Source organism: Agelaius phoeniceus, chromosome 16 (assembly GCF_051311805.1).
Source record: "Agelaius phoeniceus isolate bAgePho1 chromosome 16, bAgePho1.hap1, whole genome shotgun sequence".
Classification (NCBI taxonomy): Eukaryota; Metazoa; Chordata; class Aves; order Passeriformes; family Icteridae; genus Agelaius; species Agelaius phoeniceus.
In genome coordinates this window covers 3,582,790-3,609,285 of record NC_135280.1, presented here as the reverse complement: position 1 = coordinate 3,609,285, position 26,496 = coordinate 3,582,790, and the positions used below count along the sequence as shown (strand labels likewise).

At 57.2% G+C, this 26,496-nt stretch overlaps 1 protein-coding gene across 3 annotated transcripts; it reads right to left on the bottom strand.

The window, feature by feature from the left end:
• Positions 1-50: 50 nt before the first annotated feature.
• RADIL (Rap associating with DIL domain) lies at positions 51-25,083 on the bottom strand. 3 transcript variants are annotated; one of them, XM_077186967.1, is made up of 16 exons: positions 24,928-25,046; positions 21,072-21,262; positions 17,556-18,108; positions 11,918-12,234; positions 10,270-10,920; positions 10,062-10,099; positions 8,895-9,055; positions 8,063-8,175; positions 6,772-7,009; positions 6,139-6,311; positions 5,722-5,872; positions 5,231-5,421; positions 4,028-4,424; positions 3,801-3,940; positions 2,918-3,057; positions 51-2,311 (listed from the first exon to the last, which is right to left on the bottom strand). In XM_077186967.1, exons 2-16 carry the CDS (start codon positions 21,105-21,107, stop codon positions 2,206-2,208), a joined length of 3,405 nt encoding a protein of 1,134 aa, XP_077043082.1. In that variant the 5' UTR covers positions 21,108-21,262; positions 24,928-25,046; the 3' UTR covers positions 51-2,205. The 3 variants fall into 3 exon arrangements, with proteins under 3 accessions (XP_077043082.1, XP_077043084.1, XP_077043083.1); XM_077186969.1 differs by lacking the exon at positions 21,072-21,262 and having other exon boundaries at positions 24,928-25,083; XM_077186968.1 differs by lacking the exon at positions 24,928-25,046 and having other exon boundaries at positions 10,276-10,920; positions 21,072-24,287.
• Between the last annotated feature and the right edge of the window lie 1,413 nt (positions 25,084-26,496).

Below are 26,496 nucleotides of genomic sequence, written 5' to 3'. Positions count from 1 at the left end.
TGTCTCACCACTGGAGTGAACATGGAGAGATCCAAGAGACAGCTGCCAGAGCAGGGCTTAGGGAGGTTTATTGATCCAGTTTATTGTTGACACAGAGCATTTCTTAACATCCACCGTGTCCGACAGGCGCCATGCTGTGCTCAGGATCTGCACCAGAGCTTTGTACACATCTCAGCTGTACATATTAACACACAGGGAAGTCAGTCCATCCCACTGCTCCTCCTGGGAGAAGCCAGCCCTCATGCACACTAGTAAAGAGCAGGGTTTATTTACAGTCTGTTTCAATACCTGACTGCACTGTGAGCGACACACAGCTCTGGGGCTGTTTTCCAGCTCCAGGGGTGCTCAGTGGGTTGCACTGGTACTGCTGGAACGTGCCAGGATGCAGCCCCAGCACTGTCTAGTGCAAACCAAGCCTCACCCCAAGCCCTGGCTCCGGGGCAGAGGGGAGTAAGGAGTGCATGCAGTTTGCCCAGAGGCTTTAGGCAGCCCATTTCAAGTCCTGTGGAGGATGACAGGCCAGCATACCTATTTGATTGAAAGTGAAGTGAATCACCAGGAGTCCTGAGCCTTGCTCACCTGCCTGTAGAGCTGAGTCAGCGGCAGGAGGATGCACTGCTCCCAGTCCCTGCTGGGGCAGCACCCCAGGGCAGGGCTGTGAGCGTGGCCCAGCAGAGCAGCAAGGCACTCGTGTCTCAGAGAAGGTGCCTGGTCCATCTTGCCTAGAAAAGCAGGCCAGGCTGCATTGAAATCCAGTAGTGGAGCATTTCTCTTGCATGGAGTTTTCTGACATCTCCACCTGCGACGTGCAAGACCAAGCACAGGAACCAGAACTGCAGCAGTGAGGTGTAATTAAAGCCAGCCCTGTTTTAGCATCACAATCCTCAGAGCAGTGTTGTTGTGAGATGCCATGTGAGTATCTGATCCCCTGCCAGAGCCTGCACCGTGCAGCGTGTGATGGAGGGCTTTGCTGCAGGCTGTTTTAATAGGGTTCGGCTAAACTAGGTCTCAGTATCTGTCTATATGTGGAAATCAGGTTGGGTTTATCCCGTTAATGGTGCTAAAAGCAGAGGCAGCAGGAGGCCGGGTGTGCGGGGCCCGGGCAGCCACACGATGGAGCTGAACCCTCGGCTGAGCTGACAGCAGGGTCGGCAGCAGTAGCAGGGCGGTTCCTGGGATATGCACGAGTCCTCCCAAAGGGAATCTCTGCTGTCCATCATCCCCTGTCGGCATTTCAGCTGCACACACCCGGGAGATGCTCCGAGCAGGGCACGAAACAGGGTGGCCTTGCAATGGGCAGGAGGAGCAGAACATGGTGACAGCCGAGCTGTCACTTGTCTGCCTGGGCTGGTGTCAGTGCCGAGTGCTGCTGGGCTCCCTCAGCTTCCTGGTGGCACCAACCCTCTGTGGGGACATTCTGCCATCAGTCCCTGCCTTCAGCTGGGATCGTGGTGCCAGAGCTGGGCAGTAAATCTGCAGAGCAAGGCCAAGGGAGTCCTTCTCTGCAAGGAGATCTCCCTGGGACTCAGGAGCTGCTGGTGGTGTCAGCCCTTTGCTGTAGCTGCTTCCCATCCTGAGGCAGGGCTGTAGCCCAGCAGCCAAAAGGCACCTGAGCTAGTGTATGGCACCAGGGGAATTAACTCCTGGCAATGCATCCTCTGTGGAATCCCACTCCTGGGTGCTTGTGCTGCCTCCACCACCCCCAGAGCTGGGCACACTTCTCCAGCCTGATGTGCCAGCACCTCAGGTGGCCACTGCCACAGTGAAGCCCATGCCTGCCTCACATGCTCTCTTCAAAACACAAAGGTATTTCAAGCCTTCTGCCTGTCAGCTTAAAATATCCCACAGGGCTGCCAGCCTAGAGGAACAGAGGAGCCTGCCTACAAGTCCTCGTGGTGGGAGCATTCCCTTCCCTCCCCCTGCCAGAGGGGACAAAAGAACAGGAAAGCTCCTGAGAAGGATGACACTGGGTATGAGGTGTGGCTGGGCAATGGATCAGGAATGATGCTCCCAGGCAGTGCAGTGGGAGAAGCGTGCACCATCTTTGCATGTCCTTTCTGCTGCAGTGCAGGGGCCAAGTGTCCAAAAGCACATCAAGGGCTGTTGTGGAGTCCTGGTCCTCCCTCTTGCACTCCAGGCTCCCTGAGGTCAGCCTTGACCAGAGCTGTAGCCACAAGCTGCTGCAGGATTCCTGTACCACAAGGACTAGGAGGAAGAGGAGCTGGAACTGATCTTTTTGGCTATTTCAATGTCCGACTTGGCAACCAGAAACCGCAGCTTTTTCCCCCCGGAGCGGATGAGATCCACGGCACTGCAGGGAGCAGCAACAGGGACAGAGGTGAGTTCTGGCAGCCCCTCAGGAGCCTGCCCAGTCATGGGCATTCACAAAACACCCCCCCCCCCCTTTGCCAATCACCTGTGCCTGCTCAGGGCTACAAGCAGGGGCTGTTTCTCTCCTGCCTGTAACTTTGTGGAGGCCTTGGCCTCCAGGTTAGTGGTGCCAGAACAAGAGCAAACAAGCCCAAAGCTGCTCTGTGCTGTGGGCACCTGGGCTCTGCCTCTGAGCTGTCTCATCCCACCACCTTTGAGAGGAAACCTGGGGTGGGATGGGGCTGCAGCAGCTCTGCATTGCTGAGACCCATCTCTGGAGCTCTCATTTATTTCCCATTTATGCTCCCCAGTTGTTGGAGAGGGAAATATGGATTATGCTCCATAATCCCTCTTCCAAACCCACAGCCTTCCCCCCTCTCTGGTGTCCTGTGCAGGTCACTCCTCTCCCTGCAGCTCTCTGGTACCGCAGCATCCTCAGCACTGCAGCGCTGGCAACCCTTGGAGCAAAACAGCCAGAAACCCGGAGCTGACAGTGCTTCCTCCAGTGCTGGTGCCACCCCAGGCCCCGTGCTGAGGTGAGGCTCACCTCTGGTAGTCTGCCCCGATGAGGCTGGTGCCATTGACAGCCAGGATCCTGTCCCCAATGGAGAGCCTGCCGTCGGCGGCTGCGGGGCTGTCCTCGATCAGGGTGCGGATGTAGATCCCCGGGGAGCACAGAGGGGTGTGCTGTTGGCAGGGGAAGGCAGTGAGCGACAAAAGGGACACAAAGATATGTGGTCCCAAAAGACCTAGCTCCCCAGGCAGGGTAACTCTCCCCCAGGGCTCACCACCAAGCCTGATGGCAAGTGGGATCTTGGAGATGCTTGGGAATATGATGGGGACGGTGCTAACAGTAACAGGAAGGAAATAAGCTTTGGTTTTATATCAATTTATACACAGAAAGGAGAGGTGAGGGCAACCTGCTCTTGTTCAATTTAATTAAGAGTTAAGCATGGTTAGCCTGCAGCCATGCTGGGATGGGAGCTCACACTGTCCCAGGGCTCAGTGATGCTCTGTTTCCTACTGACCAACAGCACAGCTGTGAAAGGCCATTTAAAAGGATGATCCACCCCACAATGTCAGATTCCTCCTTATGCAAAGGAGGAGCTGTTTTGTCACCCTGTGAGCCTCCCTGCTCCTCTCTGCTTCTCCTGCCACCGCTGAAGGGTGGAGGAAAGACCTTGGCTGACTCATTTTCTTTCCACGAGAGAGCTGAGCCTGTTTGCTCTCCCCAGCTGCAGGACAGCTGTGGACTTTGCACGCACAGCACAGTGACCTGTAAGCAGAGATCCACTGAGAGATCCCTCTGTGCCTCCTTGTCCCAAGGAGAAGCAGCCTAGCTCCCATGGGAAGCCATCAGCTTTTCTTGGGGTACAAACCACATCCCACATCCCACTCCAGCTGTGTGAGGGCATCAGCTGAGAACTCACCACGCCATCGATCAGCCCCATCCCCAGCCCGATGGGTCCCCTCTCCAGCTCCACCACGAAGACGTAGCAGAAGTCATCGGTGGCAGAGCTGCGGCTGGAGGACTCCGGCGTGGGGTAGTCATAGGGGGTCGGGGAGCAGCCTGGCAGTGGAGGGAGAGAGAGGCTTAGGGCTCTGGCAGCGCCCCAGCCCAGCCCCACAGCCCCGGGGCAGAGCCAGCTCTCGGTACCTTCAGGGGTGCTGCCTTTGGTGCCGTTCATCCCGTTCCTCCGGGCGTCCTGCAGCCCTTTGCCGGTGCCCTGCGGTGACTCCGGGCTCCCCGAGTCGAAGTTCAGGGGGGTGGTGGGTGGTGTCAGCAGGCAGGAGGGGTCTGGGGGCACCGTGCCACCCTTGGGCACCGGGCTCCTGCCCAGCTGCAGCTGCTGGAGCTTCTCCTGGAGCTGGGGCTCGCCGGCAGGGGGCTCGCAGGGGCAGGCGCTGGTGGCCAGGCAGAGTTTGGGGTTCCCCTGTGGCTCAGCACAGCCCCCCAGGCAGCAAAAATCCTCCTGGACTGTGATGGTGCTGCCTGGGGCGGCCGCCGGGCCCTCGCTCACCTCCAGCACCTCCGGCGTCGGGCATGCCTCTTTCTTAAAGAAGGAGGAAAATGCTGTGGGACCCCTGCGTGTGATTTTCACTCCCCACCTGGCCCCATCACCCTGCTGCTTTCCTGGCTGCCAGATACATCCAAAGCCTTGGCAATTCAGACACTGCCAGGCTTGTCCTGGCTTCCCAGCACAGCTCCCACAGCCCAGTTCGGTGGCCAGGGCTGTGCTGGGGGTGTTTGCAGCCAGCCAGGAGGGGACTCCTGTTCATGTCCCTGCTGGGGGATCCCACTGGAAGGCGACGCAGGGGAGCACAGGTCCTCCTGTGCCACAAGGGCTGGGCAATGTGGCCCCAGGGTGACAGGAGGAAGCAGCAGGGCCTGTGAGTGCTGCAGGGAATGGGGACAGGATGGGAGAGGAGAAGGGACACCCTCCACATAGCAGCTGAGCTTAGCAGCCACAGCACGTATCACTCTCCCTGTGCTTTACAGGCATTAGCTAATTAGCACCTCTGTGCAAGCCTGGCTGCTGGGGACGGGCAGGGTGCAGCTCAGGGAGGACAGGGAACACACAGGGAGAAGGGGAGCACTGCCCAGAGACATCTCCCCTTCCTCCCTAATGAGATTGCTGGGAAGAGCCTGTCCTTCCAGCTCAGCTTCCCGTGCCCCCCGTGCTGGGGGATTAGCAGCACTAATCCTTCCAGGAGCTCTCCATGAGGGCACTGCCACAGCTCCAGGCTGCAGGCAAGGGCAGCAAGCCCTTGGCACTGGGTTTGGAGGGGTCTGCAGAGGGACCCAAGACCCTCCTGCCCAGCCAGGAGAGGAACAACCCCTCTGTGGGGTACAGGCTACCTTTGGGAGTGCTGAGCCTGGCCCCTCGCTGCTGTGGGGGCTCCTGCTCTGCAGGCTCCAGAGGAAGTGGCGGATGTAAAGGAGGTGTCTGTAGATGTTGTCATCCAATGTCTCCACCTCCAGGTCCACTTTGAAGCCCCCACTGGGCAGGATGATGGGTGGGTGGTTGTCAAAGGACTCCAGCACCTCATCTGAAAGGCAGAGGGATGGATGGAGGTTAGCACTGGCTCGGGCTGCACCCCACTGCTGCCTCCCAGCTCTCAGCCATGTGCAGTCTCCCAGCTGGGACCAGGGATTTAGTGAGCTTGAGCCAGCAGCATCCCTCACTTGGAACAGCAGAAAAAGCCTCCTGCACTTTGCATCCTTTGCAATATCTGAATTTTGGGGCTATGGTTATTACCAATTGCTGAAGGTAGTACAGGACACCAGGAAGGGGAAGGGAATGACCTGTTTGGTTTGTATGTGACTGGAGCAGGCTGAGCAGGACTCACCAGGCTGGAAGGTGGCTGGGCTCTCCTCCTCACTGGGCTGCCACGCTGAGATGCAGCCCACATCCATCACTGCCTGGCATTGGCTCAGCACCCGGTGCAGCTGCGCGGGGCTCAGCGCTGGGAACTCGGCTCGCAGGGATGGCCAGGTCATCTGTGAGAGGAGACAGCACATGGCAGAGGTGAGAAACTGCTTCCTCTGAGGAGCAGCAGCTTCAAAGAGGGAGAGGTCAGGCAAGATGGAGAGAACCAGAGAGAACCATCCTCTCCTGGGTACTGCCCACCACAGACCCTGGGAGAGCGCAGCTGGTGGCAGGTTCAAAAGGGACACATCAGTGTAGGGACCCCCCAGACACTGAGCAGGGGCTCTCCTGCCCATGCCTATCCCACTGCCACGAGCCCTGGGCTGGGATCCCTCACCTGCACCAGCTGGGAGCCGGGCATGGCCAGCAGGTTGGCCACGCTGGCCAGTTTGGAGAAGAACTGCTGGGAGAGCTGCTCGAAGCCGGCGCCGTGCAGCCATTCCAGGAGCAGCCGCACGCTGGCCCGCAGCTTCACCCCCTGAGACCAGTGATAGCAGCCCAGAGAGGAGCCTGAGGAGGCAAAGCACCATCAGCCATATTGGGGAACAGCCCCCCTGTCCCCCAGCCCCTGCCTCGGGTTAATGTCCCCACCATCCTGTGGCTGCAATTCCTGGTGGTGGCTGGGCCTTGCCTGACACTAAGAAGGGGGCAGATGCGTTAATGAGGGCTAATGAGAACCTCAGGCTGCTGTAGTTTATTAATGAGCTGCCCCTATTAACTGCCCTCAGCCTCCTCTGCTCAGGCTCGAAGGGGCAATGGAATGGGATGGGATCCTTGTGGGGTTTAGCCTCTCCTGGGAATGGGAATCCAGGGGCCAGCAGCTGGGTCTGTGCTTGGTCTGCCTGTAGCAATGCTGAGACCTGCCCATCTCCAGCCCCTTCCTGTACCCCTTTAGGTGGCACTGGGATGGATTGGAGGGCATCCCAATAACTCAGCCCCCTACGTGTTGCCCAATTCAAGGAGGACTGACCCTTATCCAGGAGCTGGTTGAAGAGCAGGGTGTTAGAGAAGAAGAAGAGGTAGGCAAACATCTGGGAGGTGATCTCGGGGTGCACTTCGTACTGGTGGAGCAGGTCCAGCACAGCCTGGTAGATGAGCACGACCCTGCGGAGCTCCTCGGGCAGAGGCGGAGTCCCCCGCCAGCCCTCCCGGCACTCACTCTGGAAGGGGTTGCACTCCAGCAGGGCGGGGAGCGACACGTACAGACACTGCAGGGAGAGCAGCAAGGTCACAGCACACTCAGTTTGTTGGGGTTTTTCTATTTTTGCATGAGCCGAGCCTTTCCTTCAGCTCCTCAAGCCAAGCAAACCCTGCCAGTGCTGTTCCAGCAAGGGGCTGCTCCTGTTCACACCCTGCCTCCGTGGGCTCCAGTGTTGTGCAAAAGTTTTAAAAATTATAAAAATTAACGCAAAAGTTTTAAAAATATAAAAATTAATGCAAAATTATAACAATAATAAAATTATAAAAATTATAGAATTATAAATATTATTTAAAGTATAAATATTATAAAATTATTAATATTATAAATGTTATAAAATTATAAATAATATAGAATTATAAATGTTATTGAATTATAAATATTATAAAATTATAAATATTGTAAAAATTAGTGTTGGTCACTTTTAGCAGTTGCAAGAGACAATGTGTGACGCCAGCTAAAATCTGCAAAACCTGATGTGAACCAGGGCGGCAACCAATCAGCTGGACACGAAGGTGAAAGAAATCAGGATCGATGGGGATGATTTTCCATATTGCTTAAATGGGGGAGCAGTGCCTTGCACTCACTTCTTCCCGGGGAGAGGGAAGGGAGGAGGGCGCAGGGGAGGAAGGCGCTGCTCGGGAGCGGGAGCAGCCCCGTGTGCCCGGTGCCAGTGGCAGGGAGCCGTTCCTGCACAGGGCAGCCTTTCTGTGCCTCACACTGCCCGCTCTGTTCCCGCTGCCGCCCGGCTCGGGCGGGCCAGGGGCCTCTTTCCATCGCTTTCCATCACTTTCCATCACGCTCTGAATCACACCATTATGCCGCGCTGGCCCGAGCCAAGCAGCCCTCCCCGAACACCTCCCCCGAGCCGCTGCACTGCAGACCAGGAAACACGCCGCAGTAATTCAATACTTTCCCTGGGCTGCGACCAAAAATCGGGGAACTTCAGCCCGAAGGAAAACACCTCAGCGTGGTGCAACTGCCAAGGAGTGAAAGCTTAAAAAAAAAAAAACCCTCCTGCACAGGCCTGGGGATGCTCGTGTGGCCCCGTGTGCCACTGTACCTTGGAGATGTAGTAGACACACTGCTGGAAGGTGTACATGATCACCTCCTCCAGCACTGTCATCGCCTCCTCGCTGGCCGTGATGGTCGAGGAGAACAGAGACTCCTTGGAGCCTGCAGGGAGGAGAGGAGCACGGGGGAGCAAACCTGCAGCAGCGAGGCCCCCACGCTCCCAGGGTGTGGGTTATTAGGATTTCCAGGTTTGTATCATCCCCACGGGATCCCTCAACAGGGCAAAGAGGCTCCTCTAGCCCCGGGGAGCTCCCACCTGCTGTCCCCCAGAGCTCCCATCACTGCTGGCAGCTCCTGCCTGGCCTAGGAGCATTTGAACTTTTTGCATAGACCAGAAAGTTTCTGAGGCTGGTTTAATACCTTTCTATCTTTTTTCCCCTTTTGCTGTCATTAACACAAGCACACCAGTGAGCAGTTCTGCAGGGCTACCTGCAAATCCAGGGTGAAGAAAGCCCCTCAGGGCATTAACCACAAGATGCTGCTGCAGGTCCTATTCCCTCCTGAGCTTTTCCAAACCCACTCATTCTGTGTAAGCATGGTGGTTAAAGGACCAGAGAGCAGAATGTGTGGGATTCAGCAGGAAAACTCGTGTGTGAACACAACACAACCTGGCTCTGCAGCTGGGCAGCACCAGGGCAGGATGTGAGGCTGCTCCTCCCACAGATTTCCCCAGCCCACAGCACGGAGATGTCCCTGCTGATGAGGATTATGGAGGGTTAATGGAGCATCTCGAGGGCACTGACCAGCACCTGTGAGTGGGGATTAGCAGAGCAGAGCTGCTCTGGCTGGGAAAACAGGCAGGATGCTGCATCCACACTTACCTTTGATGTCCAGCTCTTCCTCCATGCTCTGGATGTAGGTGGGTGATTTCTGCTGGACGAAGTAGAGGATCTCGATGGCATTGGCCATCCAGAAGATGATGTGCTGCAGGTCTGGGAGCAGGTCTGTGATGGTGAAGCGGGACAGGGTGGCAGGGTCCTGGCTGGGGAGACACAGCAGGTGTTACACCTGCTGCTCCTCAGTGTCCCCTCTCAGGCTTTTGGGGAGAAAACAGCCAGTTTGGGGCAATGCCAGAGAGCTTTCACATCCCCACGCCCCCAAGCCCAGCATTCCCCTTGGAAAGACCCTTTGCAAGGAAAAATTCAGAGGTTTCTGCTCTGTGGGGTGACAAAGGGGACCCTGTGGGGACCAGGCTGATCAAGGCCACCTGGCCTTTGTGGGGTGCCACTTTTGGGGGAGACTTCCCCTAATACAGATGAACAGCACTAAATATTCATGGCTGAAGAGCAGCCCTTCCCCAGAGGTATGTGCTGCTCCTGCCAGCTCTGGACAGTTAAAGCCAGCTCACCTGCCCTGGGTGTTCAAAAATAAAACAAAAAGTATCTGGGTCATTTCTCAACTGCTAAACTGCTCTTTCCTGCTATAGGAAGGGCCTGGGAAGCATCCTTGAAGTTTATCCTAAAGGAGAGCTCACAGCAAGCACCAACAGTTTCTCCAGATACTGCTTTAGAGATGGGATTTCGGACATGGCTGGGAAGACAGCTCCTTGCACCACTGTGATTGTCCCAGAATGGTGCTCCCAGCATTGGGACACGCTGTGCCACCACCCCTGGATGCACACATGCAATGCCAGCTCCATCTCAGCTCCACTGAGGGGTGTCCAGCCTGAGGAAGGTCAGGCTCACACATAAGGACATTCCTACTGTATCACTCAGGGGTGAATTCACAAGTGCAAAGCCTTGGCCAGGTCTTGGATCAGAGAAAACCCCAGAGCTGCTGCAGGTCCTATTCCCTCCTGAGCTTTTCCAAACCCACTCATTCTGTGCAGGCATGTGGTTAAAGGACCAGAGAGCAGAATGTGTGGGATTCAGCAGGAAAACTCATCATGCACCACTGGCTGACAGCCACGGACTGCCCTCACTCATGGAGAAAGAAGCAGGTTGAATTCTCCCCATTTTTTGAGGTAAAACAAGGAGGGTCGCACTTACTGCTGGGATTGCTTTTCAGCCAGCTCCCGCGTCCGCTCCTGGGCAGGGAGAGAAGGGGAAAGCACAGTGAGAACCCGTGGGATGGGGTGGCACCAGCACCACCCCCACCAGCACTCACTGCCACCAGGGACCAGGCTGAGGAGGAGCCCCCAGGGAGGGCTCGAGCAACACCCCCACCCCAATTCACCCCGTCCCACCGCCGACTGACCCACACCGTCCTCTGGATCATTTTGGCCGCTTTGAGCAGCAGCTGCCCGAAGTCTCCCGGCTCAAAGTTGGTGGCCGAGTGCTGGATGCAGAGGCAGAGCAGGAAGGCGGGTGTCAGCTTGTGGTCGTCCCCTCCGGGCTCGATCAGGGTCATGATGCGCCGCAGCAGCACATCCTGGGCCGCCGGCTCGAACTCCAGCTGCAGCTTCCTGCGGGGCGTCCTGGGGCCGCCGCCGGGCGACGGGCCCCGCTTTTTGGGGTCCCTGTCCTTCAGAAGGCTGCCGCACGCCCCGCACACGTGGGGAGCCTCGGGGTGCAGGGCCCGCAGCCTCAGCAGGGTCTGTGCTGGCAGCGGCTGCGCCTTCATGGGGTCCTTGTAGAGCAGCAGGTAGTAGAGGCCGAGGGACAGCAGGTCCCCGTGCCGCAGCACCACCGTCCGGGCCACCTCGGAGAAGTTGACGGAGATGCCAGCGCCGGCGATGGGCTCCAGCACCAGCTTCTCCTCCGAGCGGTGCCGGGAGGGTCGGAGCTTCCTGATGGTGCAGTGCAGGGGCAGGATGTCGGGGGCGGACAGGCTGATGCTGGGCTTGCTCGCCTGTGTCCTCTGGCCCACCGTGTGCTGCTCGCGGTTCAGCAGGTACACCAAGCTGTCCTGCCGAGCGAGGAGACGCAGCATGAACCGGGGAGGGGGAGAAGGGACCCTCCTGCTGCCATGCAGTGAGTGCTGCAGCCTCCCGCTGTCCCCAGCTGTCCCCTCGTTGTCCCCAGCTGTCCCCCATGCACTTTTACATTTCGTTTTTTTACTCTCCTCGCTGCCAAGCAGGACAGCAGAGATCCCTGCCTTGGGCACGGCAATAAATGGGCACAATGACTTTGGGCATGCAGTAGATGGGGCTGCTTTGGACAGAAGGAGCCCTCCCTCCACCTCTCCCCCTCATCCCTTCTGCAGCTGCTTTTCCTTCCCACCTTTTCCCCCCAGACTGCAGCGATGCCTGCACCGCCTGCCCGGGGTGACAGTGGAACAAGAGCATCTACCCCTGGCCCTGCCTTTCCCTGCAGCCTGCCCACACACCCCAAGGCAGCTCAGGGGACCAACCCGTGCCTCAGTTTCCCCAGCAGCACTAACGGGATGGCTGCAGTGCCGGTGTCACCCTGCCAAAAACTTGGAACAGCTCGACACTCAGCGGGCACAAAGTAGCCATTAACTGCAAGAGCCGACCCTGTCCTTTGCAGTTCTCCTTGCGCTGTTCTCCTCGCAGCCTCTCTTTCCATCTGCCACTGAGGAAGGAGCCGGACCAGGGACGGGGCAGCGCAGCCACCACCCGCAGAACCGGGGCCCCCTCGGCCGGGGCAGGGATGCTGCTCGGGGATCACCTTGCATCCCTCCGGGCCATTGCAGGGGGTCACGGCTCCTGCCTCCGCGTTCCCCGCACTTGGAGACAGGCCGGGGACAGACTTGAGGACAAGGCTGCAAGTCCCAAGCCCATTTCCTAAAGGATGCTCATCCTCACCACCACCACCACCACCACCTCCCTCGACCCCAGCAGCTCCGGCCATGCAAGCAGCCCCGCTCCCCGGGGCTTGGGGGTGCTGGGAGGGAAGCGGGGGGTGCCGGGGGTGCGCAGGAGGCGGCGCGGTGCTGTGCTTACATGCTGCTGGCTGTAGCCCTGCAGGAGCAGGAGGTGCGGGGACTGGTAGAGGGAGTACCGCATGCTGCTGCTGCTGCCGCCGCCGCCGCCGCTCCGCGCCGCCGCCGGGCTGCCGGGCAGGGTGGAGCAGTGCCGCTGGAGCCGGGCCCCGCCGCCGGCCGCGGCCCCGCTCCCTGCCCGCCGTGCCGGGGTCCCCAGGCTGGTCTCGCTGAGGCTGCGCCGCAGGGCCGGGGGGGGCCCGCGCCGCTCAGCCCCCGCCGCCCGCCGGGCCCCCCGCGCCCGGTGCCGCTGCAGCTTCCGCGCTTGGGCGTTGATGCCTGCGGGGATGGGGATGGGGATGGGGGGGGGGGGGACAGAGCGGCGTTCAGCCCCTGCAGCCCCCCCGGGAGCACCCCCGCCCCGCCGCAGCACCCCGCGTGTTGCTGGAGGGATGCTGCAGCTCGGAGCGGGCATGGAGCGGCCGGAGCCCTCCCGGCGCTGCGCACCCACCCTGCCCTGGTGTCCCCCGGTCCTTTGCCCTCCCCGAAAGGTGACGCCGAGACACCGGCGCGGAGTTTAGTGTCCTAATGGCACCGCTAAAAAGGGGGTGTCCCTGCCCTCCCTGGCCCCCAAACCTCACTGAATGGAGAGCAGCCGGTCCATAGTGTCCCCCATCCGCCCCGGCCACGCTGCAGGGCTGGGGGGAGAGAGAATCCCTGCTAAAAAGAAATTTCACTCAATCTTTGCTAAAAAGAAAAAAAAGAGAGCCTGGTTTCGGCTTTCAACCCTTCAGCAGTGGGTAGCCAGCAGCAACTGGGGACCGCAGGGACCCCCCCCAATTCCCCGGAGCATCAGCCAGGCATGGGAGCTGCAGTGGAGCCCGGCTGCAGCAGGAACGAGCCGTAATTAACTTCTCCCAAGCATCAATTCGGGCAGAGCTGTCTGTCCGTGAGACAAACAGGAGCCGGAGTGAATGAATAGGCCGGGCCCAGCTGCAAAAGGAGCCCCTCACACGGCGCCCCCAGAGCCAGGGGTCCCGCTGGGTCCCTCCGTGCTGCTGGAGCTCTGCAGGAGAAATTGGAAGTTGTGTGTCCGAGGGGTGATGCTCGTACCTCAGCTGGGCAGCCTCCTGGGAGCAGGTCACTGGCATTCGGGGAGGACGAAGAGAGGGGAAAAAAACCCTACAGGATTCGCTTGCAGGAGCAGCAGTGCAGCGTTGTCGGTGCAGCACCAGAGCCAGAGCCCTGCTCCCGGCTCTGGACAGCGAGGTTTGGGGACAGCCAGCGGGATTTGGGGACGGCAAAGCAGAGAGCCTGGTGCCCAGGGCTGCTTAAAGGGACACTCACAATCTCAGACCCAAAAAAAAAAAAATCATCTGCCTTATTTGGTGAGGAATGGGCTGCTGGTTCTGAAATACATTTTTTTGTTTGTTTGTTTTAAATGGAGCGCTCCTTTGCTGGGAAAATCAAAGAGATGGGGACGGGGAGGGGGGGTGGGACAGGGAGAAAATAGCCCCTGCTGTTTACATGCCTTGGGATTAGGGCAAGGCACAGCCAAGCCACCCCAAGCAGTCCCGTGCCCTGTGTCCTTCTTAAAAAGGCAATTGGCCACGGCACAGATGGAACATCCAGGGAGGACAACAAACCCACACAAACCACACTGCTGGGGATGCCAAAGGCCACCCCAAACGTGTCTGCAGGACACCTCAGCTCCCCCCAGGAGCCCTGTCCCCAACCCACATCATGGAAATGGGCCAGAGGATGAAGGACAGCTGGGGCAATGCAGATCCCAGACCAGGCTGAGTGAGCAGGGAGGAGTGGGGCTGGATCCTGGGGAGCAGCTGCTGCTGGAGCTCAGTGGGACAGAGCAGGACTGGGGTCCCACTGCCTGCACAGACAGGCCCTCACCAGCCCCTTATCGAGGGGAAAGGAAGCTTCTGTATTTATTTTGTGTAGGAAAAAGCTGCTTTTTCACTGCCCCCATCACAGGCTCCCACCAACCCCAGGGCTGTGCTGGAAAGATAAACACTGCTCTTTTCCTGAGCATAACAAAGTCCCTCCATAAAACTGGGTTAGGTTTTTTTCATCCTTTGGTACTGTTTTGTCCTCCCAAGCATGTGCAGGTTATCCCACCCAAAACTCAGCCTGGACATCTCCAGGGCAGCGTGACCAGGGCTGCTGAATCCACATGGAGACCGGGATGGGAACAGCATGTAAGGATTCAAAGAGCATCCCCAAATATTTCATTCCTCCCTGGATAGCCAGGACTTGGCCTGTAGAAAGGAGGTACTGCTGTCAGGGTGTTAGGCCCTGTTAAAGTTTAGGACTGGACAAGCTCCAGTGATCTCAGGCCTAGGGGGTTAAAAAGGCTTGGGAAAAGGAATGTACCACTGATAGTGGGCACAAAGAATACAGAATTTACAGGCCACAAGGACACTTGGCAGAACTCCCAAGATAAGGAAGAAACTAATGGAAGCAACTCAGCAACTGTGCTGAATCAGCTCTGACTGGGTAAGAGGCAATTCTGGCAGGGGGAAATTCACAACCACCAACCCAAGACAGCACCAGCTCAAAACAAGAGCTCTGTCTCTGTCCCCCCACCCCTTTTCTCTTTCTTTCTCTCTCTCTCTACCTCACAGTGACTGCTAATAAAATCTGTATTGTTTACTTCAGCATTTGTCTCGTTTGCACCTCAGCTCAGGCAGAGGCATCTCTCACTAATCAGATCCTAACACAGGGCTGCATCTCATCCTTAGAGAGAGATGGGCACCCCTTGGGCAGCATCCCCCAGACCCCACCAAGCTGCTGCCTCTAAACCCATCCTGCAACCCAGAGGAAAAACTTATAGTTGTGGTGCCTGGGATCTTGGCTGGGATCTGCCTCTTTTTCAGCTGAGGAAAGAGGTTGGCTTTTCCTGGCTGAGAAATAAATCAACAAATAATTCCATGGGCCCCAGGAAAGAAGAAATGCTTTGAATGTACCCAGGAGGGACTAAGACCAGGCTAGTCCTTCCTAATGTAATTGCTCTGCAGACTCTGCAGGGAATCTTCCCTGGATGCAGTTGTGCTAAGGTATATCAAAGCCAGATCCTCAAAGGCATTTGCCAGAGCATCTTTTAGAATAATAGGCTTAAATCCCAAGTTTCTGGAGCTGCGTGTGCAGTTCAGCCTCCAGCCCCTTGGGAAAGCTCCGGTTAGGACAGGACCTGGTACAAAATGGGGATATTTTGGAAAATGAATGCCACTGAGATGCCAAGGGCTGCACCACCCTCCAGTTTGTGGGTGTTTTCCCTACATCTCCACGACTGTGCTCCCCAAAAGGAGCAGGGCAGGGGGCACAGGGAGAGGGGGCTGCCTCGTTAGCTGCAGAGAGGCCCTACCTGTGCTGCTAATTAGTGGCAGGAGGAGCCAGCACTGCCCTTCCCAGTGGGAAGCAGCTAATAAACTAATTAGGATAATGGGTAACTGAGCAGATAAAAGTCTTAAGCTATTTGCTAATAGGCCATGGGTGGATGTGGAGCCTTTCCCTCAGCCAGGGATGCACCTGCATGACCCCAGTGGTCCCAGTCCTGCTGCTCCAGCAATGCCCTGTGTGGGGAAGGGCCTGCAGGTATTGCCCTGGAGATGATTTGAGCATTCCTCTGCTTTTCTCTGAGGCAGCTGCAAGCCTGAAGCCCCTTTACTTTTGCACAGATGTCATGTTTTCCACGCCAGTGCCTCACCACCCTGGGCAGGCAGCTGCTGCTCAGCAAGGGGACCTCTGCCAGCCTGAGCCTGGTGACAAGGGTGACCCTGGTGGAGGGCACTCACGGTCAATACCCCCTGCACCAGGAGTTTTAGGTCCTTTTGGGGTGCTGGGTCACAGGCTGCATCACTCACATTCATTCCTGGCAGTTTGCAGATGAGGTGGGAAAGGGTGGTCCTAACCCCACATCATGCCAGGGTGAGACTGGTGACAGAGCCCCTGGTGCCACCAAGAGACAGGGCTGCAGGAGTGAGATTTTACCAGGTAAGACAACCATGGGCTGTGTACTCTGCAGAGCAGGCAGCCTGACTGTGGGTGTAGCTTCTGTCTTTGAAGAGCTTGGTCAGCTATGGAAAATGCCCAAAGGTTAAAAAATGGGGAATTTCCACAGCCCCACCCAGGAGTGCTGAAACAAATGAAGTGATAACGAAAGCATAACGGGCTTGTTTCCACATCCAGAGCACAGGCTCCTACCAGGGGCTGCTCCTCCATGGAAATGACCCAAGGGTGCAGCCCCAGGCCTGGTGGGCAGCCCAGACCCTGCTGCTTCCCTGCCTGGGTGGGAGCCTTGCACTCCCACACTCCCAGCCCACCCAGGATCCAGGCCATGGAGGAAAGTTGCTTTGTGCATCTGAGGGGAGGCTTTGAGGCTGTGGATGTGACCTTGGGCTGGCAGGGAGCTGCCACATGGCCCTGCCCCCCGAGTGCTGCACCCCTCACTGGACTCTTGCCCTTCCCTCCATTCAACTGAAGCTGTTTTTAGAGCTGCTGCTTTCCCTCTGTGCTTCACATCTCTCTGATCCTGGCTGCAGGAAGAGCTGAAGAGAAGAGCAGAGCATCCACCTCCTTGGCCCAGGCCCTGGCAGGAGCCACCTCTGTGTCTGTGTGCAATGAGCTGGGAGCACCGGTGGCATCCCCTCCCTGAGCAGCCACAGGCTGGGCATGGTGAGCATGGAGGCAGCCCTGTGTCCTCAAGTACCAGGTGAAATCCCAATTGAAAATTGCAGCTGGGCAGGCTCCAGCTGCCTCTGCTCTCCTCCCCGTGTGCCAGGGCTCTTTCCAGCTTTGTTAGGATGGGTGGGAGAGGAGCTGTGTCCCCCCTGGTGTGGGACAGGTTGGACCATTTGTTCTGCTGCTGGTGGGGTAGAAACTTGGCTCCTCTTTGCCAAGCACACAGAGTAATCCTGCATCACCACCAGTTTAGTTCTGACAGTAACCACTCTTCCCTACAGGTGTGAGGAACTGCTGGGGCCCATCCCAGCAAAACCCTGTGGCTGACACCTCTGGGGCCTGGTCAGCAGGTCTGACCCAGCAAGCACATTGTGCAAGTAAAAATCTGATTTTAAACCCTTCTGCCCTCATCCTCACAGGACTTTTATCTGAGGGTGAGAGGAGAAAAGCTTCATTACTGCTGCTGGTTCCTAATGATGCACTTATCTCCTGCCAGCCCTGGCCTCCATCAGGCACCGCTGCAGGGGCTCTCCTGCCCTACATTGCTCTCTCTTCATTAGCTTTTCATTTTCCTTAATTGCTCCTGCAGATTTGCCCGGGGTGTCAGGCCTGGGGGATGCCCAGAGGGAGATGGGGGAGCAGGGCAGTGCTCTGCCAGGCACGAAGCTGGGGATGCCATGGTGCTGTTTCACTGATGGGAAGAGGAGGAAACGCTGATGCTCTTGCCTGCTGCTCCCCAATCATGGGCAGGGTTTGTCATTTACCCTTAAACTGGCTGGGGTAAATATTTGAGGTCACAGACACCAAAATTATGTAGGAGAGTGCTGAGTCCTTGCAGCTAAAACGTGCCCAGCCTCTCACTTGCACCAACCCCCGTACCCAAACGATGTGTGAAAGCCTCTGGTGCGGGAAGGCTCCTGGGGGTGCACCCCAACCCCTCTCCCTGCCCCACAGCCAGCTCTGACCTGCAGTGGTGGTGTCCACATCCCTGGCCGCCATTTCCTCCACCTCGGCCCTCCTGCGCAGCTCCAGCCGGCGCGAGAAGCCCTCCCTGGGCTTCCAGAGGTCCTGGATGAGCAGGGGCTTCTCGTGGTCGCCCAGCACCCTCAGCCCCTCAGTCTGCCACTGCTTTTCGGGGCCCTGGAAGCGGCCGATGACGTCGCAGAGCGCGTACTGCGCGGCGCTGAGCTGGCTCAGCCCGTAGCGCTCCAGGGCCTCCTTCACCAGCTCCCGCGCGCCCGAGCTGCCCGTCACCAGCACGCTCTTGTAGTTGGTGCCCGCGCAGATGTTGCCCCCGAAGATTTTCAGGATGCCAGGGGCCGAGAGCTGGGTGGAGAGCTCGGCTGGGTCGTCCTCAGCGGGTGCGGAGGGGGCTGAGCCGCGGTCCTTGTAGCTCAGGGTGCGGTACAGCACCTGCGAGAAGAGCCGGCTCTGGCGCTTCAGCCGGTTCTTGGACGGCGGAGCCATGCTGGAGGATGGCCCATAAAACATGGTGGGGGAGGTCGTCATGAAGCACAGCTGGGCAGGGAAGAGCAAGAAGGGGAAGGTGAGCGGTTTGGAGGGTGGATGTGCAGCAGGGGAGAGCGAGCGGGAGCCGCTGTCACCTCCAAGGTGGCAGATCCAGAGAGGGCCATTTCCCTCATGTAACCCAAAACACCAATGGAAGAGCTCAGCCAAGCTCCTTGGCACCAGCACAGTTACCCCTGGATGGATTCATCCCTGAAGACACAGCCTGGAGAGGCCCCACATTTCTCCATCATGGATATCAAGAGGCCCCTCTTACCCAGAGGAGGAGAGCAGAGCCCAGCGGGACTTGGCGGGGCCCATCCTGGTCAGCAGCCAAGGCATCAGGAGTTACTTTCACTAACGAGTTTATGGAGCAATCCCATTTTTTAGAGGTGAAACAGAAAGCTCAAGTGCAAATTCGCTCACTCTGAGGTCACTGCTAAATGCTTTTGCTCAGCGAGAGGCACAGGGTGAAAATGGGCTCTAATTAGCCTTTCTAAAAATGCCTGACTCTGGCAAATCTCTTGGCTGTTGCTTGTTTGTGGAGGACGTTCAGGCCCAGGGTGGCATCACTGGCAAGGATGCTCTTCCTTAGCCCAGGGCAGGGCTGCTCAGGGCAGCCCCAAGTGGGCAGTGACTGGAGGAGATGGGCCAAGACCATGTGGCAGCTCCCAGTGCTCCTCAATCCCCTGGAATGGACCAGGAACCACAAATCACTTCTGGATTTAGGTGGGTAGCCCTCCTGCCTGATGTGACTGTCCCCATCTGCAGATGGCTTTGAAATCCCATCCTGGTTGCACCAGCACCTGGTGCTTGTGTGGTGCTGGTGACCCACAGCCACACTGTGACCTGCTAGCAGGGTCAGGAAATACAATCTGAGCATTCCTGGTTGGGACAGAACTGGGCTCTCCCTCTCCTTCTAACATGCAGGGACTCCACACACACACAGAGGAACCCAAAAATGTCCCATCCACAGCTGGCTGCAGCAGTTGGGTCACCCAGATGTCCCTGGCTGGGCACAGGTGAGGTGCCAGCAGCTTCCACAGCTGCAGCCCCGAGTGGCTGGGGCACAGCCGTGCCTCAGAGCAGACTCAGCACTATCAGCAGAGTGATGCTGGGCCTGGACAGCCTCCAAACCACCATCTAATTCAGGAAAAAAGAGCAGAGAAAAAAGTCCCTGCTGCTAATGGAAGAGGTCACCTTCTAACCCAGAAACCAGCTCCCAGCTGTACGTGGAGGGTTGCTGCAGGATGTGCATCCCCCCATCCCACAGCCAGAGACACAGGGAATGCTGCAGGTGGGAAACTGAGGCACCAGGTGCTAAGCATGTGGCTGGGAGCTGTGTAATCCTGCTGCACCCCAAGTCACCCCTTTCCTCTTCCCCAGCTCCACCAGGGCTCTGAAAATGCTGGGGTTTCTCCTTGTCCCCAGGCTGCAGGTTCCAAAACTGACTCCTGGAGTGCTGAAGGGCAGGAGTCCCAGCAGGACAGCAGGGCTGAGGACCTTGTGTTTTACACTGCCCCAGAACATCACTGGGCTCAGGTAAGGCTGCTCCTGCTCCCACCTTGCGAGTGGGGAAACTGAGGCAGGGATGGGGCTGGGGCTCTGGCTGCCCCCACACTGCTGCTCCTCCCTCTCCAGCTGAGCCCAGAGCTGCTGCTCCTGCTGGGGACATCCCTGGGGACATCCCTTGATGTCTGCTGTGTGACATCTCCTGGCAGCCCCGACCTGGGGAGCAGGTCAGGGCACTGGCAGACAGTCAGGCTCAGGAACAGCTGCCCCAGGCTCCAGCACGGCCCTGCCAGCCCTCATTAACATTGACCACAAGGAAAACTGCCCCAGAGTCCCTACAGGACCTTGTCATCAAGGATGCAAAAGACAAGGCTTTGTCATCAAATCACTGGTTTCATGGATTTTATCTCCTCCACCCTGAACTGCCCCCCAGCACAAAGGGAAACCTTTTACCATCTGCTGGTGGCAAAATCATTCCTCCAAGCCCACATCACAGAGACACCATCCTTGCTTCTTGCAGGTCCCTGGTTTTGAATGTGTTATTTATAGCTCAGCTATTTTTTTACTCTTTCTATAAAATGCAGCTCCTACAGAGGTCAGGGGCAAAGACTTTTCACCAGGTAAAAATCAGAAGCCTGGATCAGGAGGTGGTGTCACCCCAGTTTTCAGCATCTAGAGCAGCACAGGCGTGATTTTACCAGGCACCAGCCTGGGTGACCTGAGAAATCACATTCTCCTGGAGACAGCAGGACACACCCGGCCTTAATCCCCCTGAGGACTCTAATGGGCAGGATAAGATGATAATGGAAGGGGCTCCTCCCACATCCGTGCGCTCAGGCACGCTGGACACGGGCATCTCCTCCAGGAGGAAATCTCTGGTGCAAGGGGAAATCTCTGGTGCAAGGAGGAAATCTCTGGTGCAAGGGGAAATCTCTGGTACGTGCAATCCCCCCGTGCCCCGATGCAGGACCCAGGATGCTCCAGCTGCCCCCAGCTGCCTCAGGACAAGCCAGCAAGAGTGTCACACCTTCCAGCAGCTCCTGGACATCTCCAGCCCAGCTGAGCCCTCTTCTCACTGCAGGCCCATTCCCTGGAAGGACACAGGCCTGCAGCATGATCCAGACTTTCCCAAGTCCCTTTCTCCAGCCTCAGTGACGTTCTCTCTCTAACGGGTACACACCTATTAGTCAAAAGCCTGGGATTGCCTCCCAGGGAGATCCTTCACCTCTTCCCAGCAGTGCCTGACCACACCAAAACCAGCTATTTTCCACAGCCAGCTCTGTGTGAGCTCTGCAGAGCTGTGACAAATGCCCACGGTATTCACGTGGCCACCACGTGTCCTTCCACCACCGCGCCTGACTCGGCAGCCACCACTGGGGACTTTCCTGCAGGCCTGAGGTTCCTGCTCCCAGAACGGGTGAGCAGCTCCTTCCCAGGGCCCCCAGCCAGCACTCAGGCCCTACCTTGCCATCCTTCTCACGTGCCTTTTTCCCTTCCATTCATCCTCCTTCTCAAAACAATCCTTGCCCTTCGTTGTGCACCATCCTGGGCAGGCGTCTGTCACGTTTCTGAGAGAGGAAGAGGAGGAGAGGTCCTGGGCTGCTCATGGACATCAGCTGCTCGCAGTGTGGTGGCTTTGGAAGGCTCAGAGGTTCTGCAACACGGTCCTGGTGTTTGAATGTGGGATTCTGAACCACATCTATAACCAACAGCACGTATCCCATCACATGGGAGACCAGGAGAGAACAGCAGGGGAAAGGAAAGGAAAGGAGAGGAAGCAGGAAGAAAAAAAGGAAAGGAGAAGGGGAGGAGATGGAACCAGTACAGCCCTGTGACCTTTATCTCTTTCTCCTAAGCACTCATGTCCCCAAGGATGCCAGGCTGGGGATGCCCTGACCCACGGCAAGCCCTGGGGCAGCTCCTTCCCCCAGCAGCCCCAGCTTGCTGGGATGCTCACTGAGATCTGTCCTCCTGAATCTCAGTCTGGTTTGCTGGACATCAAGAAGAGCCACCAAGCACTGTCCCCTCACCTTCCCACCACAGATCTGCAAGAACACAGCCACTGGTGGCCAGAGACAGAGCTGAAAGAGGCACCTGCCAAGTGCCACCAGGGATTTCATGGGTGCACCTCAGGGAGAGCCATCAGGGCACAAGAGCTACTCCTTTCCATGGCTCCACCATGATTAAAGATAAATGCATCATCCTCTAATTAAATCACCTCATCAGGGCCTTGGTGTGGTTCCATCCAGTCCCTCTTGCTGGCCCAGCCTGGGGGCTGTGGGAGAAACTCTGCAGGTTGTGATGCAAAAGGCAAAGAGGTGCTGCCCCCACCTCTGCTGCCCCATGTTTCTTCCAATGATTTACTCCTCCTGGTAAAATATTTATGCCTTATTTCCAATGTGTCTGCCCTCAGCTGCCAGATATTGATTCTTGCCATCTTTTCTCTGCTCAATTAATGAGATTTTGGCTACCATGTATTTTCTCCTCTGCGAGAGTATTTAGATGCTTTTGCCAAGCCCTCCTCTTTCCTCTTTGATTTGATTTATGAGTGGACTCACTGGATGGCCTCCTCCTCTCCACCTGTAAGACCCTTTCTGCAGCCCCTTCCCCTCAGACTCCACATCTCCTCTGCTGAGAAGGAAAATTTGGATTTGGCTGCCATAAGCCCAAATGTGGTTCTGACCAGAAATGCAAATAACTGCTATTTATTTTGTTCCCCAGAGCCAAATTTCACATTGTCCTGAAAATTTTCAATTCTCCAGTGCAGAAATGGGGACAGACAGCCAGCCACCCCCCAAACTGCTGCCCCTGTGCTGCCTCTCCCAGCATCTGCAAGCAGCTCCAGCTGAAAATTTACCATCCAGATTAGGGACAGGAAACCACGTCCAGCCACAGTTATTATTTTTGGGTGTAAGAGATTTCCATGTTCCATTCTGCTCCAGTGAGGATGCCTTTCTCTCACTCAGCTTACCACCCGGATTAGTACAAACCATTAACACTCAGCTGCCCTGGGTCAGATCCAGGTTTTTCCAGAAATCATTTCCATCTCCTTTCTTCCAGATTAGTGATAAAAACACCAAGTCCATGTTACCAGCTAGCAGTGCCCAGCAGTGATAATCTCCCTGATAACTGCCTTGGAAATTGATCACGTTTATTTAATACCAGCTTTCTTGACACTGTGCAATGTCAGCTCTAAATACTGGACTGGATTGACTTTTTTAATACTGGAAAGTGCAGATTTTTACAAGAATATCACCTCCCATAACTCAACTGCTTCTCAGAAGTGTATTACAGCCAGAGAGTCACCTCTCATGTTGGAGACTGAAATCATTTCTTGCCAGGAGTTATTTTCCATACAGCCACGTTGGATGGCAGGAATTTATTCCTGGTGTTGAAGTCTTTAATCAATTGAAGCCCGAGCCAGGTTTCTCCCCCTTCTCCCTGGAGGGATGCTATCAAGCCAATCAACCTGTAGCTACCAGGTCATCTTATTCCCTTTTGGGAAGAGCAACAACACCATTAAAATACTTTTTAATCATCTGGAATTTCCCCGGGGCTCATCCCGGCACACGGATGGGTGGTGAGATTTCAGCTATAACCACCCCAGAATAGGAACCAGAAAAGCTGTTTCCTCACGTCTTTGTTTGACATTTTTCTTTTATTTTCTTTTTCTGCCTTTTCTTTTTTTTTTTTTTTTTAATGGAAACCGCTGGAGTGGCAGCCCCGGACTAACGGCAGCGACCGCAGCCTGGATGCTGCGAGCGGAGGGAGAGGCCGGCGCTGCAATGTGGAACAAATTACAACTCGGAGAGCAAAGGAAATGAGAACGCCCTGGTGGCTTTGACGTGCTCTCCTCGGCTCCAGATCCTGCCCCCTGCTCCAAATCCTGCCCCTCTGCAGATCCCATCCCCACAGCCAGGGCAAAGCCCGAACCCCTCGGCTCTGACCGGAGCCCCCGCTCCCTTCCTTTCGCTCCAGAGCCCGGCCTTTCCTTGTGCGAGTTTTATCCACCTAATCTAGGGGCAGACCGGAGGCTGATGATGTCCGTGGCTCTCTCGGTGCCGTCTTTAGCCGGATCAGGGCGGGTAAACTCCTTACCACGTTATTATTAGCAGCAGGCACCCTGCAGTAGCCCCGGGACTGCTCAAACAGGATGGAAAAGCAGCCCCAAAAACACCAACAGCCTGTCCCAAAGGCATCGCTCCACAAACGCTGTAACAGTCCGGGACCTGATTTCACAAGGACAACAGGGGTTCTTTTAGCAGGTTTTCTTTTCTTGGTGGGTTTTTTCCCCCTGTAATTATTTTGCAGGGTCTTTTGAGCCGCCAACGTGCCCCAGCTCTCCGGTAATGCAGCAGCGCAAATGCCAGCCCTCTGCCCGGGCAGCTCTATTCACACACCCCAGAAACCCTGCACAAAAAGCATTTGCTTTCTGCTGCCTCCCGAGCTCCACAGTCTCCGTAGGCTGCCTAATTATAAGACCTTAGCAATAATATTTTTTTTTTCCAGCGATAATTAACTGGTCCTGGAGAGAGCTGAAAATAAGCACTTCCCAAGCAAGTAGCAAACTCCCCTGAGTTTTCTCTGCTAAAGTTACAACTCAGCATGAAACTGCTCCAGCCTCACAGGGACACAGATCATCTCAGCACCTCCCTGCCATGGCCTGGGATGCCACCACAGTCGCAGGCAGCTGAATGCAGGTGACACGGCTGGTGTGGGATAGCAGCAGGATCCCAAGGGTTGTGCAAATGGACAAGGATCCCGAGGGGCATGCAACGGGGAGAAGGATCCCGAGGGGTATGGAATGGGGAGAGGGATCCCAGGGAGCGTGCAAGGGGCAGAGGAATCTCGAGGGGGATGCGAATGGGAGAAGGATCTGGGGAGACAGATCCTGAGGGATACGGAATGGGGACACGCATTCCAAGGAGAGTTCCGCGGGGAGAAGGAGCCCAAGGGGGATGGAACGGGGATGATCCCAAGGGATGTGCGATGGGACACGGACCCGCAGGGACCCGCGGTGCGGGGAGGGCTCCCCGTGTGCCCGGCCATGGGACAGGGACCCTCGAGCGCTGCGGTTCCCGGCACAGCCCTCCCGCCAGCCGTGCCCGGTGCGGTTCCGCGGGCAGCGCGGGTCTCCCACGGCAACCGGACAAGCCCCGAGCTCCTCCCGCCTCCGCTTCCCAGGGGACGAGAAACAAACGCTGCCGCCCGGTGCAGCGGGGACGCAACAGCGGGGATCTGCCCCCCCCCCCCAAGACCGGGGGGTCCCTGGGGTAGGGTCCGCCTTCGCCCCCCGCGCCCCGCGGCCCCGGTACTCACCGTCGGAGCGGGGCAGGCGCGGCGCGACCCCGGCGGCGGCAGCGCCCGGAGCCGCCCGGAGCCGCCGGGGCTGCGCGGGGACCTCGGGCCGGTCCCGTCCCGCCGGGGCGGAGCGAGCGCGGCTGCGGCGCCCCCCCGCGGCCGCCACCGGAACTGCCCGCAGCCACCGCCACGGGAGCGGAGGGTCGGGATCTGGGGAAGGGTCGGGATCTGGGGAAGGGTCGGGATTTGGGGAAGGATCTGTACTGGGAAAGGGTCGAGATGAGGGAGGGGTCTATACTGGGAAAGGGTCAGGATATGGGAAGGGTCTGTACTGGGAAAGGGTCAGGATAAGGGAAGGGTCTATACTGGGAAAGGGTCAGGATATGGGAAGGGTCTGCACTGGGAAAGGGTTGCGATTTAGGAAGGGTCAGGATTTGGGAAGGGTCAGCCCTGGGAAAGGGTCAGGTTGTAGAAAGGGCTTGGATGTGGGAAAGGGGTTCTGCCCCCTTCTGCCCCCCTCTCTGAGACCCCACCTGGGGCACCGCATGCAGCACTGGGTCTGCAGCACAGACAGACGTGGAGCTGTTGGAGTGAGGCTGCCAAGATGCTCCAAGGGCTGGAGCACCTCTCCTATGGAGCCAGGCTAGGAGAGCTGGGGATGATCAGGATGGAGAAGAGAAGGCTCCAGGGAGACCTTAGAGCCCCTTCCGTTGCCTAAAGGGGCTCCAAAAATGATGGAGAGGGACATTGGGCATAGAGTGACAGGACAAGGGGGAATGGATTCCCACTGCCAGAGGACAGGGTCAGATGGAATTCTTGCCTGTGAGGGTGGTGAGGCCCTGGCACAGGTTGCCCAGAGAAGCTGTGGCTGCCACATCCCTGGAAGTGTTCCAGGCTGGGTTGGAAGTGGCTTTGATCATCTTGGTCTAGAGGAAGGTGTCCTTGCCCATGGCAGGGGTTGGAACAAGATGAGCTTTGAGGTTCCTTCCAACCCAAGCCTCTCTAGGATTCTGTGAAAATGCCAGGAGCAAGCCAGGCAGGGCTCTGCAGGCAGCAGCACCTCAGCTGCATAGGCTGGCTTTGGCCAAACAGGTTTTATCAAAGCAGCTCCAGAGCTGACCTGGAGACTGCTGGGGGTGCACACAGGCTGGTGCCTGACAGGGGTGAGGGATGGATCACTTGTTCAGGTTGAGATGGTCACCGATGCTCTGCTTGCCTTGGTGAAAATGTCTCCTTTTGGTAAAGGGTGTTTCCCTGTCCAGGGGTGCTCCGGCTGGGAAAGCAATTCTGCCACCCAGACACCCTCTGGGAACGACAGCACCAAAGCAAAGCAGAGTCAGGAGGCCTCCCAGTCCAGCCCAATTGCCAGCAGCACAGGAATGATGGGTGAGGTGGAAGTTGTGGGTCAGGTTTGGGGGTGAGTTCAGCTGCCCCTGGAAGCAGGGAACCCTCCCTGGCTTTCTGGGAAAGCTGCTGAGCACGGCAGCCTGGGGGAATGCAGCACTGTAATTATGGCAGAGAGGGCAGACAGTGCTTGTGCAGAGCCCAGGCCAGGCAGCTCCAGCGTGGGGGCAAATTCTCCCCTCC

Bases quoted from the DNA above. Each gene is read 5' to 3' on its own strand.
- RADIL (XM_077186967.1), bottom strand. From the start codon at position 21,107: ATGGAAGGGAAAAAGGCACGTGAGAAGGATGGCAAG. The intron at 12,235-17,555 runs GTCAGAGCTGGC...CCATCCCCGCAG, and splicing joins TGTGGACACCACCACTGCAG to GCATCAACGCCCAAGCGCGG. The intron at 6,312-6,771 runs GTCAGTCCTCCT...TTGCCTCCTCAG, and splicing joins CAACCAGCTCCTGGATAAGG to GCTCCTCTCTGGGCTGCTAT.